This window comes from Asterias rubens, chromosome 18 (genome assembly GCF_902459465.1).
Source record: "Asterias rubens chromosome 18, eAstRub1.3, whole genome shotgun sequence".
NCBI lineage: Eukaryota > Metazoa > Echinodermata > Asteroidea > Forcipulatida > Asteriidae > Asterias > Asterias rubens.
Genome location: NC_047079.1, coordinates 8,907,785 through 8,924,898, shown reverse-complemented (window position 1 = coordinate 8,924,898; position 17,114 = coordinate 8,907,785). Strand labels below are relative to the sequence as shown.

The 17,114-nt window shown below is 39.3% G+C and overlaps 1 protein-coding gene across 1 annotated transcript in view; it reads left to right on the top strand.

The window, feature by feature from the left end:
* The window catches only part of LOC117302407, a 31,477-nt gene extending 14,363 nt beyond the window's left edge, over positions 1–17,114 (top strand). The window contains exon 2 of the mRNA XM_033786343.1: positions 14,616–17,114. Within this exon, the coding sequence (XP_033642234.1) occupies positions 14,616–14,807 (192 nt within the window). The 3' untranslated portion in view covers positions 14,808–17,114. The remainder of the gene's footprint in view (positions 1–14,615) is intronic.

The window sequence follows — 17,114 nt, the reverse complement described above, 5'->3', positions numbered from 1 at the left end:
GGGGGGTGGGGGTTGAGAGACCGACCTCTCAGTCACACTCTACCGGGCAAAGCGGCCTTCCGAACGGGCCCCATCTGCAGTTTCCTCCCGCTTCATTTACCCCCCCCCCCCCCCCCCGAAGGGAAACGACGAGTTTCGGCCTGTTGTCGGTGCGTAGTTCACAGCGTTTTCTCAGGCTGGCGACTTGGGTTTATATAGGCGAACCTGCCGGACATGCTCTCTCGAGGATAAGGCCAGGCTAGGGTCCCACCCTAACCACATGGGAGATGTCAATGTGTTGTTTCTTGCACCTGCTCATTTTCTTTCGCTTTTGTTTTAGTTATTTTTTTGTATTAATTAGCTAGCTGGAAACACTCCCGTTAAGCTACGCTAATTTCGGTTCTTAATGGTGTAACTGATAGTCTGGCACCCCGTCGAATAGCAATGCTGCGCAGAGTGTGTGTTTAAATCTCAGTTGACTCCTGTTCCCTTGAGCAAAGCACTTAACCATAAATGCTTCTCTTCACCCAGGTGTTAAAATAGGAACCTTGGGGTTGAGAAAGTGGTATTTTTAATTAACTCATCGGTGATTACTTTAAACAGCTTAGTTGTATTCTCCTCATGGAGTTGAGAAAGTTGGAGGAATGGTCCAACAATGCAAGATTTACATGGAAAGTATTAGAACGCCTTAATAACTATAGCTTTGTCCTGGGTTCACACTCGTATACCTAAACTACCCCAATACCCAATGCCTAGACCCCAACCTTCAATGTGTTGTCTCCTAGCTCTTTTATTCCTCGAGGAATACCCCTTACCCACGCAATCATGACGTCAATACGATATTGTTTACAACAGCCACCCTTCATAACAAATCCCACAATATTTTCCCCTCAATAATTCAAACAGTAAGGATCATTGAAATTGAATTAACAATCTCACCAACAATGTAAACATTGCCTCTCCCCTTGGCTTCCAAAATAATCTCCAGTCACCAAACATCTCAGGAATTGTCTGCCAGAAACGCACGATCTTTTGTTCGTCCTTCGTAGTCAACATTTCTCGCTAATCGAAAAATTGAATATTAAACATAAGGGAGTTTTCCCCCAGGCCGTACTGGTCAAACAAAGCTACGAGTTTGCGTTTTGGGATGGGAGCCTGAAGTAGTTAGACAAAAGACAAAATCTGCTATTTTTTTATGACAGTAAAAATGAAATTGTATAAAGCTCCGGGGAAAGCATATTGATTTTTATCTTTAATGTGATTAAGCAAAAAATTATATTTTGCTTGCTTTGTAGAAGAGAGTTGTAAAGAAGTTTCGAATCGAAAAAGAAAATCAATCAGAGGGCGTTCTACTATGTTTCTGTTGTTCAAAGTTGTTGCATGTTTGTCTTTTTAGATTTCATGTTACTGTGGTTACGCTTCTCAGATTGAAATGTTTGGGCATAAAACTTACTCTATCTCCTCATAGGATGCCCATTACCGAGGAGAAAGTGCCTTAGTGCAATTGCCCTTTCAAAAACGAAGCATACAGACTTGGTATACACAAACACACTATAGTATATTAATGCACCCGTTCTGTATTCAGACCACTCACTATTCCTAGCGCAGAGTCTAATCTAAATTTCCCATTTAACAAAATCTAAAACCGTATTCATTGAACAAACGTAAATGCCCGGAGGCCTTCATTCAGCTACCGGATACTTCACTGAGTTTACGACAACTCCCGGAATCGTACAAGTGCAAATCTTTCCACGTGATTTGCAAAGAAATAAAAAATGCACATACATTGTACAAGAAATCATGATTATGAGAATATCATTTACTGTATCAATGGATTGTATGAGACATAATGGAGAGACCTCAACACCCTAAGGAAGTGTTTTGATCAATGGGAATTCATAATTTATAAGTCTGCCCTAAGGTGAAACAAAAAAGAGATATCACTTACGACGCCATTTGCATTTTCCATTGCAACTTATCACTGGGGCGAACGCCACATTAATGACTCCACTCAGTCATCAGATGAACATTTACGCAAACTATAACAGATGTCTGCTGTAACATTGATGGATCTGTGAAGGATGTGCAACTTTTTTCTGAAGGTTACCCGCGACCTTCATTAATTCTAAACCTGTAAGACTATACCACCTAAGGTTACAGTTGCTGGGGTGGATTTCACAAAGATTTAAGACTAGTCTTTTCTCGAGTTAGGAATCGTAAACGTCTTACGTCCATGTCCTAACAAGCCTGAAGTTTTTAATGACATGTTTGCATTGTAACGCTCACTTCTCCTGATGCGAAAGCTATGACTAGCTGGGCCCAATTTCACGACTCTGCCAACCGTATGCCAATAATCGGCGCTTACGGAAGTAGGGAATTCTGCGCTTTCGTCAAGCGTAATTCACTGGTTAGCAGGGAATGTTTGCTGATGCGTGTGCGAACTTCACGTTGCTATAGACATTCTTCACTTACACAGCTAGCGCAGAAATTTGGGTAAGCGGGGACCGGGAATGGTGATCGTAAGCGCAGAATTCGGTGGTTAGCAGAGCCATGACTGAGGGCTCTGTTGCCGTGCCGTGAGTGTGTATCGAATAGAAGTCCACAAAAGCCGATCAAAGATACACCATGCACCATTAACCGACAAGTCGAAGGCGCATGCATCCCCTAAGTGGCATCGGATTATACAAACGGGAAACGTCTCGGTTCAATGGGACTGGGTCAGGACATTTGCAAACATTCATCTTCAATTTTTAACCCTTATGGTTAATTAGTGTCAGAATTGTTTAAAGAAACTGGACACCTTTGGTAAAATGTCAAAGACCATTAGTCTCAACTTGTGTATCCCAACATACTGTGCTCAACATAAAAAAAATCTGTGAAAATTTGACTCAACTGGTCATCGAAGTAGCAAGAGAATAATGCAATTAAAAATACTTCACTAGCTAAAGTATTTTATTTGTTTGATTGAGAACTAACGCTTTCTCAAAAACTACGTTACTCAGAGAGGGCTGTTTCTCACAAAGTTTTATATTATCAGCAACTCTCCATTGCTCGTTACCAATATTGTCCAGTGCTTTTAAGGACACAATAGCATCACGACCGGGACTCGAACACAGAAACATCTGAGCTCGGCCGTCGAACTCTTCCTAACTTAGGATTAATCTTAGGACGAGTTAAGTTCCGTATATCTAAAGGCTTAGGACGCATTAAACCCATTCTAAGTTAGGACGAGTAACTCGTCCTAACTTTGGATTAATCTTAGTGCTTACATGCTACAGTGCATGGCTGGGACTCGTTGTAAGTCTTAAGATTGGACTGACGCACTTATTTTTAACATTTAATTCATCCATTTTGTTTGTTACCCAGTACATATTGTGTTTGTATTCTGTTGTGTTTTTCTCAAGAGCGCTTAGGGGCATGTTTTATTAATATGTGTTATGCGCGATACAAGAATGGTTAATTATTACTATTATATTAAGATTAATCCTAAGTTAGGAAGAGTTTGGTGAAATCGACGGCGGGGCTCTTATCCGCCCGACCACGGTATGCAACACGTTTTGTTCGTCTTGGTGTGTAACGTAAGGAGCTTCAGAAGACGAAAGAGAAAGGAAAGGTTGTGGGGATCTAATTCCATTAGAATTACACAAGCGTAAATTCAAGGATATTAAACTGTGTTTACGGGGAGTCACGTTATACGCTGGTTGTACTGGAGAACGTAAAATGCATTATGGTTACGAATTGGTCCTACTGTGTTACGTTAAGGGAACTGGGCTAACGTGTAGCCTAGGTTTAACTGGGTTACATTATGAGTAATTGGCCAACGCGTAGGGGTTTAACTGGGTATCGTCAATTGGAAGTGGGCTAACCCGTAGGTTTAACTATATGCTACTTAATTGCAAGGGGGGGTTGATGTTGATCTTTTCCGGCTGCCATATTGGAATACGGGTTACGTATTGGTTATACTCAAGGGAACTGGGCTTACGTGTAGGTTTAACTAGATTACGTAATGGAAAATGGGCTATGTTTAATTGCTGTAACGTCAAGGGAAGTGTACTTCGGTGTGGGCTAACCTACAGACTAAACTGGGCTCAGACTGGGCTATACGCTACTGCAAGTGTACTTCAGTGTGGGCTAACCTACAGACTAAACTGGGCTCAGACTGGGCTATACGCTACTGCAAGTGGGATAAGATGTTGATATTTTTTCGGCTGCAATATTGGGATACGAGTTATGCGTTGGTTCTATACGGGCTACGATGTAACCAGTTCAAAGCCATCTTCAGCGAGAAAGATAAGGCACGTTTTTTTCTTTTTTTTTTCTTTGTTTGAGTGAGTCACGTATAAGAAACATGTCTCTTGTCCCGTCGAAGTCTTCATTGTGCATGCAGTACAGTTGGTTGCCTCCTAATTTACCCGAACAAAACTGCCTTGTGTGACACGGCCTTTAATTGAATTAGCTTGTTGTCTCAATACACTACGATGGTGCCTGCAAAAAAAATTGACTTTCGGTCTCGCTGGCGTTACTTATATGAAGCCGACAGGGTGTGTTTTGGCGACCATGACCGAAATCAAGTTTCTGAAGTAAAATTCAATGAACGAAACATTTTCAAAAAAACTAGGCCTATACAAGAAACAGGTCGGCAAACAGAAACAGTTCATGATGTATTAGGTATGGGAGTTCATGTTGGTTCATTTGAGGAATGGAAAGTCATAATCCCAGAGTAAATAAAAAAATATTTCCAGAACTTCTTTAAATTGTGTTAAAGTGCAGAGCCATTTCATAACCTTCCGTAAATATATCGTTACCAGAGTAACCGCCATGGGCGTAAGGAGCTTAAAGAGGAGGTTTGCGTTTGGTAATCACTCCAAAAATATGCCAATAAAAATCAACAGTCTAAAAAATCCAGTCAGAAAGAAAAAACAAGTCAGAGGTTATAGAACTCTACACCTCGCATTGTTGGAGAAACGAGTGGCAAATTTCAAAAGCGAGAAAGAGACAAAAAGTGTGACTTTTGTACCGGAAATCCAAAGACTGCCTTTTATTCATCAAACTTAATTTAGAAAAAGTCTATTTAATCAAGACTGATCGTTTCATATAAAAAAAATTGTTGGGAGAGGGGTTGAGTTTACTTTTTATTCGTGTCTGCCTATTTGTTTTTCCCCATTGAGAATGAAGTGTGTCGATGATTAATGTGCTTGCTGAAGAGGCTCATAAATGGCTAATAAAATAGAGAGATAATTTTATAGGAAGACAAAACAATGATAACTTCAGATGTGGCTTTATCATTGAGAGATCGAGGAATTTATATTCGACAGAATGATCAAATTAATGGGTTGAATTAAAAACAAATTAATGACGACAAGATTGAAGAATCAATTTGCATCTTCAAATTCCCCAGGTGTCAACATAACTAATTTAAAGTGAACGTATTCCTTCTGGTTTGGAATTACTATTCCAGGATATTGATAATGATACAAGTTTATTATTCAATTTGGTTGATTGCTCGTAATTTCATTGATGTAATTCAAACCATTTGAGAGTAATATTTATTAACAAAGTTTCTTGACAAGAAAAAGAGTCAGAATCTTTCACGATTGACCTTAACAATAAATTGAATATCAAAATTGCCTTTGGGGGACGTTTAATTCAATGTCACTTAAATTCAAGTCCTTTTGGTTGGTAAGCAGTTTGCAAAATCTAATTCTATTAACTTAATCTATCTGTACATTTTTTTAATTTCCAGACGGAAACCCTGATTTGTATAGGTAGATATTAAATGTCAATGGTTTCCATTTCTTCTTCTTGTTCTACTCATTTCTATACTTCTATAACAACTATGATGATTTTTATCAAAGCCTGTTCATCATCTAGATTTTAGGCATAAGCGCATTAGATGCAGGGGCGTAGCCAGGACTTATTCGGTTGTGGAACAGGGGTGTTGTACCCCACTTATTTCTTGCTTAGCAAAGTAACGTTCTGCCAAACAGCTTTATGAAATCGGGCTCAGATGAGAAGGATGGTAATAACACTATAACAACAGTAAAACAAAGACTTGTGTTGTGCACATTTTCACCCGGCTGGGTGATGTCCAGTGCGCATGACGATTATGTGATTTCGAACGCTGATGCTTAGACATTTATCACGCTGTCACCATCTTGGTCATGTTCCATGTTTCACAACAGTAATGCATGCTTACTTTAATTTTGCCAACATGGCACCAGGCTACTATTTCGTCTAGCCTCAGTGTGGTGAGTTGGGATGAAGTAAAATCAAGATGACCACACCGTGATAAAGGTCCGTTGTCTTCAATGCCCTATTTACACACGGAGAGACGCAAACCAATCTTGACAATAGAACAACAAAATCTTTAAAGAAAAAAAAATCTACCGCACTATAAGACGGGATTTCATCCAGAACTCTTTTGTGACGTCTGCTGGGCAAACTGGGCATTAGTCACGTTCCCACAGCTGAAATACCCAAACAAACATTTTACTCTGAATGAATACACCCCCCCCCCCCCCACCAAGCTCCCGCTTGTCTGAAAACGTTTTCCTTTTCCCCTGATGTTATCTGGATCTTGAGAAAGCTTACCCTTCCTGAGGTACTGGATATAGAATTGAAATTAAAATTGGAGTCGAGGATAGAGCGTCAAAATTGTCCATCGTGGAGCATCGGAAGTAATTCATCTTGTCGGACGTATATCGGACACCTCATATATACATCAAATAAAATATTCATTTTTACCTCTATACGTTCACCGCACCGTTTTATCATTAAAAGCGGGGGAACTTCTCCCTTTGATCAGATGGGCTATAAAATAATAATATAGCATCTCTTTATATCATATTTGTTCTTTATCAGATATATTACAATATAGCAACGTTGAGGTATACTTTCTCGTATTAGAGTACCTTTGTTGTGTCTCACTTGTTCTTGGATAACAATATAGCAACGTTGAAGTATAATGCCCGTAATCAAGTACCTACATTTTTGTAAAGACACTTGTTCTTGATCAGATATTATGTTACAATATAGCAACGTTGAGGTATACTTTCTCGTACTAAAGTACCTTTGTTGTGTCTCACTTCAGCAGCGTTGAAGTATAAGTCCCGTATCCAATTACCTACATTATTGTAAAGACACTTGTTCTTGATCAGATATGTTACAATGTAGCAACGTTGAGATATACTTTCTCGTATTAGAGTACCTTTGTTGTGTCTCACTTGTTCTTGGATAACAATATAGCAACGTTGAAGTATAATGCCCGTAATCAAGTACCTACATTTTTGTAAAGACACTCGTTCTTGATCAGATATGTTACAATATAGCAACGTTGAGGTATACTTTCTCGTACTAAAGTACCTTTGTTGTGTCTCACTTCAGCAGCGTTGAAGTATAAGTCCCGTATCCAATTACCTACATTATTGTAAAGATACTTGTTCTTGATCAGATATGTTACAATATAGCAACGTTGAGGTATACTTTCTCGTAATAGAGTACCCTTGTTGTGTCTCACTTGTTCTTGGATAACAATATAGCAACGTTGAAGTATAAGTCCCGTACTCAAGTACCTACATTGGCACTTGTTCTTGATCAGATTATGTTATAATATAACAACGTTGAAGTATAATGCTATCGTATACCGACTACCTTTTTATATCTTACTTGTTTTGGTCAGATACATTATTGTACGCTTCGATATAATATTATAACACCTCTGTGTTATCCCTTAATAATATTAACCCTTATTCCGTCTCTGTGTTGAACTTTGGCACGAGTTTTCCTTAACAAAGTTTGAGGATCCCCCCATGACAAAATAAACCGATGTTTGCCCCACAAACAGTAGCCCTCCCCGTCATCCTCATTCCCATACTCACATCTTCTCTCGCATCCTTACATCTCGACCCCGCATATTACTTTTTAATCTAAATTAAACCTCAAAGATCGCAGAGTTCGCTTACTCCCTTCAAGAAGTGCATGACCCCCCTATACTTGGTTGGCATTATTCCACAACTCATTTCATCATAGCACAATAATTCTTCATCCGGACTTTATAAAACACCCAGAGATAAAAAGCATGGAAGACTTGTACTTCCGATTGTGGGAGGAGAAAATAATAAAAACAAAATCTGGGCAGAGCTAATAATTTGGGCTCGCTTGGGTGGCGTTAATGTTGACGCGTGAGGTTCGTTCATCAACCACTGGTGGGCTTATGGACTTATATGCTATATCGTTAAACTCTTTCGTCAACACTTTTATGTTTTCCTTTTTTTTCTTCTGGAGACATCAATAATTTTTAATTGTAAATATGGGGTTGGTTGCAATAACAATGACTTGTTTGCTCTTATCGGTGAACTGTAATGGCGTGAACAATGACTTGATTTGCGTTCAGACAAGTTCTACCCCTTTTCTTGTAAAGGTACTTGCAAATACCAATGTTCTCACTTGGTGTATCACATTGCATAAGAAAGCAAAGTGAAAATGTTGACTCACTAGGTCATCGACGTTGAAAGAACATAATGAAAGAAACAAAACTTGTTGCATAGAAGTGTGCTTTGAGATGCCCGAGAAAAGACTGTGCACCACTGCCCGTCTTAACGCTTGCTTGATTTTCGTCATAATGCCTTCCCCTGTTCGTTTAATTGCAAATGATTTATTACTGAACCGCAAGGTGTATTAAAGACTGTAGTCAGTAGCCACCTGCATGTCACTTAGTTCCCGGTCGATAAAGGCTCACAGACGTCCAGGTACTAGTTCATAGTTCGCCGACCGTCTTACCCATTCCGTTTTGTGTGTATCTCAAAAACAAAAACAAAACTGCAGTTTTTGTTTCGTGCATGAGTTAGTGTTCCATGTGATTCGCTAACCTTCCATTTTGTTTCCAACATGCCTCATCAAGATTTTAATTCTTCGACCGGGCACGGCAAAGCGGCGTTTCCTGCCCCCTGCCAAAAGAAACACCTCAATACGGAAAAGAGCTCCAAGCGATCCTTAACATGAAATCCAGCGACTTTTGCCTGCACTCTTATCCAATTGACTGCATTGCTGTTCAATGGGTCGATATCTTACCTAGAACACCTGGCAATAATATGGTATAGAACACATCCATCGAGTGTGTGAGAAGATGGGTCTATCTCACTCACTAGATTTATGTTTATGTTCTATTCCTGATCCTGAAAACCTCCTAAGAAATTATTTCGAGAAAACCACTCGCCAGACACACAAAGCTACCTTGCTTTTACCATACAGAATAGAACACCTGGCCATGAACTGGTAAAACCCATCCATCGAGTGTATGCGCAGATATGCCTTTATCTTTGACTGGATTTATATTATTTCTCTTCTCGCGATCCCGAAAACCCATTAGAAATTACTTCGAGAAACGACGCGCCAAATAAACGGAGATACCGTGCTTTATATGAGACCTTGGGTGGATTTCACCAAGAGTATAAGCATGGTCCTAACTTAGGACTAGTCCTAAGAAATATTGAAGACTTAAAGCTAGTCCTGTTAGGACGTGTTACTCGTCCTAACTCGAGACAGGACTAGTCTTAACTCTTTGTGAAATCCATTCCTGATATTTTAGCCACCCTACGAAATCGAGAGCTTTCTGTTTACTTGCCGAACCTTGTTGAATTGATCGAGAGAGCTCAACAATGCACCGAGTTGCATTCTTGTTATTAAACACGTATACTCCATTTATACAACTTAAAGGCATTGACACTTTTGGTAACTACTCAAAATTTATTGTTCACTTAAAACTTACTTGATAAGATAACGAGTAATGGAGAGCTGTTGATAATCTAAAACATTGTGAGAAAGCGGTAATTTCTCACTCAAATAAAAGATTCCACCTGAAGTCATTTGTTATGCATCTGAAAGCACATTAAGTAATGCAACAATGTTTTTTTTTTCTTGCAGTACTCTCTTGCAAATCCGATGACTAATTATTGACACCAAGTGAGAATACTGGCCTTTAGCAATTGCCAAACGTGTCCAGTGTCTTTAATACATTATAAGTACTTATTCGACGCTGAAATCGACCTAAATTTTTCTTTTTCACGGAATTCGTAAATCGGTAATATGAGAACTTGTTGAAGGAGGACAGGAAAGTAAAACACAAAAATCAATGTTGCATAATTCATGATTTTACGTAAAACTATATCTTCCAAATTTAAAAACTTAAAATAACAAAATGCAGGATATCGACGCGGTGTTCTCGAGATGCAATCGTTAAGTTTTATTACCTTGACTGATATTTTCAGCACTGTAAAAAAAAATATATTTCTGAATAATTTATAGAGATTTTCCACTCAGTGAAACGTTTCAAGCACAGACTAAAATATATCAACAGTAAGAAGGTCTGTGGGCTTGATGCATTCTTCGTTTTTCCAATACCCATTAACTTCCCTTTAAATACTCCTCAATTGCAATTAGATATCATTAAGCAAAAGTAAATTCTTAAAAATAAAATATCCAATGTTCAACTCCCATGGGCCTGCGGCAAAATGCGTGCACGGTGTGTAGGCCTACTCAAAAGGTAAACACTGACGACGGGGTTTATTTGACGATTGAAGAGGGAGAGCTATTCCGGACTGATTGCCGACCTTCCGATACTCATTAATTAGTACTAATTAAGGATAAGTAAACGAGACATAGCCGGGCATTGCTGTATACCGGACCGTTTCATAGAATGCAACAGCTCCCTTTTGATACGAGCCTGAGTGTGTGAGCCTGTGAGAACGTAGACTTGATTCAAGTCCCATTCTCGTGTGAGAGGTCCATACGCAAGGGGAAGTCACCCAAACTTTACTAAAACAACACGTAGCATACATACAGTACAGTGCGCGCTCGCCGTCAAAATGTGGTCCCGATAATGCGGAACAGGTTTGGGAATACAGAGCATCACAAACCAGTAGTTTCCTTGGGATGGCACGGGATTGGGACTTGAGTCAAGTCTAGTGAGAACGAGGACTAAAGCAATTTTAGGGAAAATAATTCGTTCAGTCTGAAAAAAAAAAAAAAAACATTTCGCAGAACTATACAATTTTGTAAATGTCATATCATATTGAATACACGGTTTCCTTTGAAGGTTTTATTCGCATGTTTGTTCTATTTGGGTATGTTGTATTTTTATTGCCGTGTCGTACACAACTTATGAACGTTGTATCCTCGTTTTTGAGCCTATAATAGAATGACACTAAGAATATTGTACAATCAGCAACGAGTATTAATATTCTGAAATCTTAAGCATAAAACAAATTGATTTTTTTTATATTTTTAAAAAGTTGTTATCCCTCAAAATGTGAACGAGAAACGTTACTGTCAAATAGTTTCTCAGATTGTGTATTCCAATTGCGGGTGATGTCTCAAAATCGCGACTACCTTTTGAAATCAACATCACATTTTACTTGTATTGTATACATTAACATTCGTGTAGTGTTAAAACAACCAAATGGTTCAAAAAACCAAGATGTAAACTTTGCCTTTAAATTGTTGTAAGGGTATGTAAAACCCAAATAATATACAACAAATAATAGCAACTACTGTAGGAGTCAGTGCTCTTCAATTCAGTTACATTGATTGAGTGTGTATCTACAAAACGGGTACTCTGTTACCTTCGCGACTCTACATGCTTACTAATAAGGTATATGGGTAATATGTGTTTATCTATACTTGCCTTATTTCTTTTGTTTGCTGATTAGTTAGAAGGGATATTGACAAAGCAACAGTCCCCGATGAAGCTCAAGGACACAAGCAAGCACGGGCTTTTAGGGAAATGTATTCAGATTGAATTACAATCCGAGTTGTAATAAGGACTCGTTGGCGTTTGGAAAGACCGCGTAGTAACTTCTTCTGTTAGTTCCAAGGCGAGCCTTTATGGTTTTGTAGCGGCGCATCTAGTTTCATGGGAATGGTCATAATGACTCTAGGCTAGACGGTCCTCCGTCTAAGTCTACCCATGACTCTGTGAGGTAGGCCTACCCCCAAGAGGGAAAGGGAAAGATGATTATGGTAAAAGTTTACCACGGCTGGTCGTGTTGCTTTTAAGCTCAAAAAAATAATAACTGTTAAAAATTTAGTTTTTTTATCAGTCAATCGGTAATACTACAATTCAAAATAATGCACAGAAACGCAAGTAGTAAATATAATTCTGGTTTAGCTGGTTGCAATGTTTCGTTGTTCTGTGGCAAAGTATACCTTTACTATTTTGGAAACCGTTCAAACAAAAACGGGGTCCTTTGCCGCTCGAGAACCATTGTATGGGTCTAAGATTTGGGTTTTTACGGCAAATATGTTCCCTTTTATCATACATGATCATGGTCATTGTCGACGAAATATTAGCTGCCAAATGCTTCCAATCGCATCGGACACATTATAGAATGTTTCTTCAACATGAAGGTATTATCATGTAGCGTTACTAATCTACATCTAATGCGATGTCCAACGTGCGTGTTCTTACAGTTCAACAAAACGCGCCCCGACAAAGTCACAGTTATTTCGGTATCGCTAGAGGGCTCGACCACGTGAGCTTCCCGGGGAAGAACGTCGTCTTGCCCCCGTGTGACATGACAGTCAAAAGGAAAGAATTGTGTCTATTCTCGGAGAACAAACTCGGGAAAAGCCCCGAATCTCGACGGGGCGAAAGTTCAGTTTACCCGTCCTCGCAAAGCGGCCAATGCGTCAGTTGTTTTTCTTGCACTTGGCAAGAATGTTTCTTGCACTTTTTACTGTTGTATTTATGCCTTCTTGGACACCAAGTAAGAATATAATTACACCTTAACCCAAAAAGGATTCATTGAATCTCATATATATAGGTTTAGGCGTAATTTTATTCTAGCATTTGCTTTAAAACTTTCGGCTTTTGTGTTTATGCCTTTCTAAACACGAAATAAGAATAAAATTAGGCATAAACCAAGACTCACACTTTCTTTTCTTCAAAGTGTCATGCTTGAGGGCATAGTTTATTGTAATACCTTTCCACAATATGAAACTGTGCGGTTGTTATTTGCACGAACTAGAAATGCTGGTCATAGCATTAATACAATGGCGTTCTAGTTTCCCCGTGCACCATTTATGTATGTGGGTTTTACTGATTTTACATAGAGTCCCTGAAGCCAAACAAAACGTGTTATTTAAACAAATCTGATCATTACAAAAGCGTCTGAATATAACCAGAGGGAATATGTTAGATACAACCACACTCTGATGTAATTTAATCACAGCACAGTGTGCGTTACTACTCTAATGCGACTTCTGTACCCGTCATACAAAATATTGCGCGAAATTGAAACAGTTCACATTGGGTCATGTTGATGCTCACAGACTGCCATCTTAACAAAACCGTGTATTGGGTATCGAGTTTCGGACACAAGCTGACCTACCACGTGGCTCAGACAAAACAAAACAGTTGGTAACAGCTGACGTAGGAGTGTCAACCATGATCTTAGCTCTTTAGTTGGCGCCAAGAGTTTGAAGCAGCCTGACGAAATTTGGCGCGGAAAACGAGGCACGTTTCACAACGGCTTACGCTCAGGCAACCGCGAAATCAGAGAATGGTTTTATCCCGGGGGTGCACTGCCCTATAGAAATCGCTCTCGCTAAATTGGATCCAGAAAGGGAATGTGTGAGCTTTATATCTTAACTTCTCTATTTGACAAAACAAAATTCGAGGGTGAAGTTTCCGTGGGGAGGGAGGGGGGGGGGGGGTTGGATTCGGTGAAGGGTAAGAGTCATTGTCAGTCAAGAAGACATAACCTGCTCAAGGGTTAGTGGCAGGGCTATCGATGTTCATATAGCGTTAGCGTCTGTATGAACATAGACGCACCATTTCAAATATTCCTAACACGGTTCTGGGCTGTGCACACGACCGTGTCCAACTGGATTACCCCAGCACCACAACCCCCTGTCTCTCGCCAAACAGTCAACCCCATAAACAAATCAAGAGTTTCTGTGGTTTTTTTAGCGTTAGCAAAATCAAGAACCTCTCATACCTGAGGGCATGAGTCGGCTGGACGCCAACAGAGCAAACAAATCGTCAGTGAGCCAATACCTTGATTTTAAGTGGCAGTGTCGCCCCCGGAAAGAAAATTTAGACAATTCTACTGGTGTATTTTTACCGCGTTAAGAAATATGTGATGTGATCATCACTAAACATGTGTCAAACAATGATACCCCAACGGTTCATTTGCGTTCATATTAATAAAATTAGAAGAGAGACACATTTACATGCCCTGGAACCATGTAAAGATTTTTCTTGGCTTAATTTAATTCCGGCTGCACGGAGTAAGATTTGTAGTTCTCGAGGTATCTACCGTAAATCACGTGTAAATTGATCAATGGCAACATACTCTGTCTGTCTAAATGCGTCATCCGTGTACCAGCAGGGCCCAATGTCATGGCTCTGCTTGCCGCCGAATTATGCACTTACTTTCACCGTTCACCGCTTACGTGTAAGCGCCGAATTTCTGCGCTAGGTGTAACTTTAACGGTACCTTAGTTGAAAATCGCAGAAAACCAGTTTCGAACATGATAATGGTAAGCGTTTTGAGACACAAAACGTTATTATACCAGTTATTTTTTATTCTTATTCTTCTTACATTGAACATATTCTCCCTTTCTCTGTGTACTTGCAGGAAAACGGAGGGTTCCTTCATTTCTTGAGAGAGGACCTGGTCCCAAGATACCTCCTCAGACAGGGTGGCATGAAAAAGCGACCATTCAGCAACAGCAATGACATGGACCCCATCTCAGAAGTCAAGAGGAGAGCGAAGAATGCAAGGTGTATGGCTGACTTCTGGAAGGGCAGAGGACTGGTTGACTGCTAGATGATCATGTCTCATATCGGCCATCGTACATAACTGGATCCAGTTCAAACCAGATCGGAGCGGATCAAATCAGATGGCACCGGACTTTTTGACAACAGTGGACTTTTTTGACGCCGATTTTGTTTGTAAAGTTGCTGTATATATTTAGATCGGAAACCCCGTTTTAAAGGAAGGAAATGTGATTATTTAGTCGGGTCTGATTCCATAGTGAAAACACAATGGTACAATGACCCCGGGTAAATCTTAAGTCTGAACAAAAATAGCCGGGGTCCTTTGAGATTCCCCTAAATGGACGGACATCAGCGAGTTTCTTTAAAGTTTGAATGCCGTCATCTCACTCTTCATTTCCCCTTAAATGGAACCAATTTTGACTCTTCTACATCCATCGGATATTGCACATAATAAAGCGATATTCCACCCATCACTTTCAGCAAAGCATTTCTGACTTCTGATCACACGTCATCGGTGACGTCATCGGTTAATTTATGTTGGTTTACTGATTCTGCACATTTATTTTAAGGGGTCGTAGAGTCATCCACACCCGGAGTCTTGAGCACCGTTGTCTGTTTGACAAATGACCCTTCAAATGCACCGTAGGCTTAGAAGTAACAATTTTTAGAATAAGCTGCATGAAATTCAATTGACATTACTAGATTGTGAAGACGTTTATTGAGGATTCTCACCAATCAAACCCCAAGCCAAGAAATAATTGTACAAACATCTCGTTACAGGTTCTAGTGTATAGAGTCTGTGATCTTAAAGGAGTCTAGCGTGTGTGGTTGGTCGTAGAAGGATTACCACAAATTACTTGACCGACTCACATTGACCAATGTAAAGTGTTGGGCAGGAATCGTGAAGAAAAGGGGGCATGCTGATTACAAACGATTGACACATATGTTTGGTGATTAACGGAAGTTTCCTCAAAAACACTTGCAAAGTTTGTACAATAATATAAAGCACCGAAGTGCTTACAATGGGAAAACACATGTATACAAAACAATGAGACGCCAAGTCCGTGCGTCAGTTTTTTTTTTAGCTTTAAACTGTGTTGAGCAATTCAAAACCTGTGTACGCAATCAACTTATAGTTTCCCTATTTGTATATCATTTTCGTGATATTCCTGCTTAGCATGTTCGTTGTTGTCCGTGCTTACAATCGTGTCAATGGGAGACTTTTGGGGTAGCAGCAGACTTACCATGGGGCCATCGTTCTCAGAATTGCGCGCATGCTCAGAATGTAAACAGTGCAAATTTACCTTGTAAGTCTGCTGCCACCTAGCGTTACAAAGTCTGCCATTATTCGGCACCTCTCATTGTGACTCCCTCCGGGTCAACTTAATGTACCACTAACGATTTTTGTGTGTGTTTTACAACTCCTTTGATCTCTTTACTTAATTTTGTTCTAAAAAATTCTAGAAATGTCTTAATTACATCGATTAGAAAGTTGGAAAGTTAATACTTCATCATTATTGTGTTCCACTATGTTTATTGTTACACCCCGTACCCATACAAAAACATAAGGCCAGTATTCGATTATTACGGTGGCCAATCCAGAGTGACTTAAAAACGGTTAGTACTAATCGATACATTGCTCTCAACTTTGCTTTAAATCAATTAGTACGTTCATTGAAAATCAAAATGAAGACGGTTTATGCTAATCGATACTTTGCGATAACAATTGACTCCATTAAATCAGCTTGGTTTTCAAGTCGGGGTATTCGACACCGAAATTATAATTGAAACCAAACTGTTAGAAGCTTGTGATATGTATTAACAACTTAGTGACAATGAAATCTCTCTTTTAAAACAGAAACTTTACAATCTTACTATAATTAAGAACTTTAAAATAACTATAGTTTATGTTATGGTGAAATAACAAGAGTAATATAGCGTTACAGGACTTCTGTTCATTACCCGAAGAGTAAAGTTGGACCAAAATATACGTCAATGGCCGCCATTTTGTTTAGGAAGAAAGTAACGCAAATTAGGTTGAGTTTTCTTGTACTTTTTTTCCTATGGAAACAAGATGTCCTTGTTTCCAACATTATTTGTAAAAACTTCAAGGACCACGAAAGAACCAATGAAACAGTTTACTTTTTTTAAAGATATAATATATTAATTTAATACATTATTCTTATATTATTACGAATTATAAATGGTTTAGTGTGACTATACAGCAGTGGAGATGGTATTAATGCGCTTGCGCATAGCAGGCTACCTGCATTTTAGACTCGGAGGATGTGAGTGTAAAAGTATAGCACAAAATGGCGACAATAAAATGAGAAGAAAATAAATCATTCAAAACTGA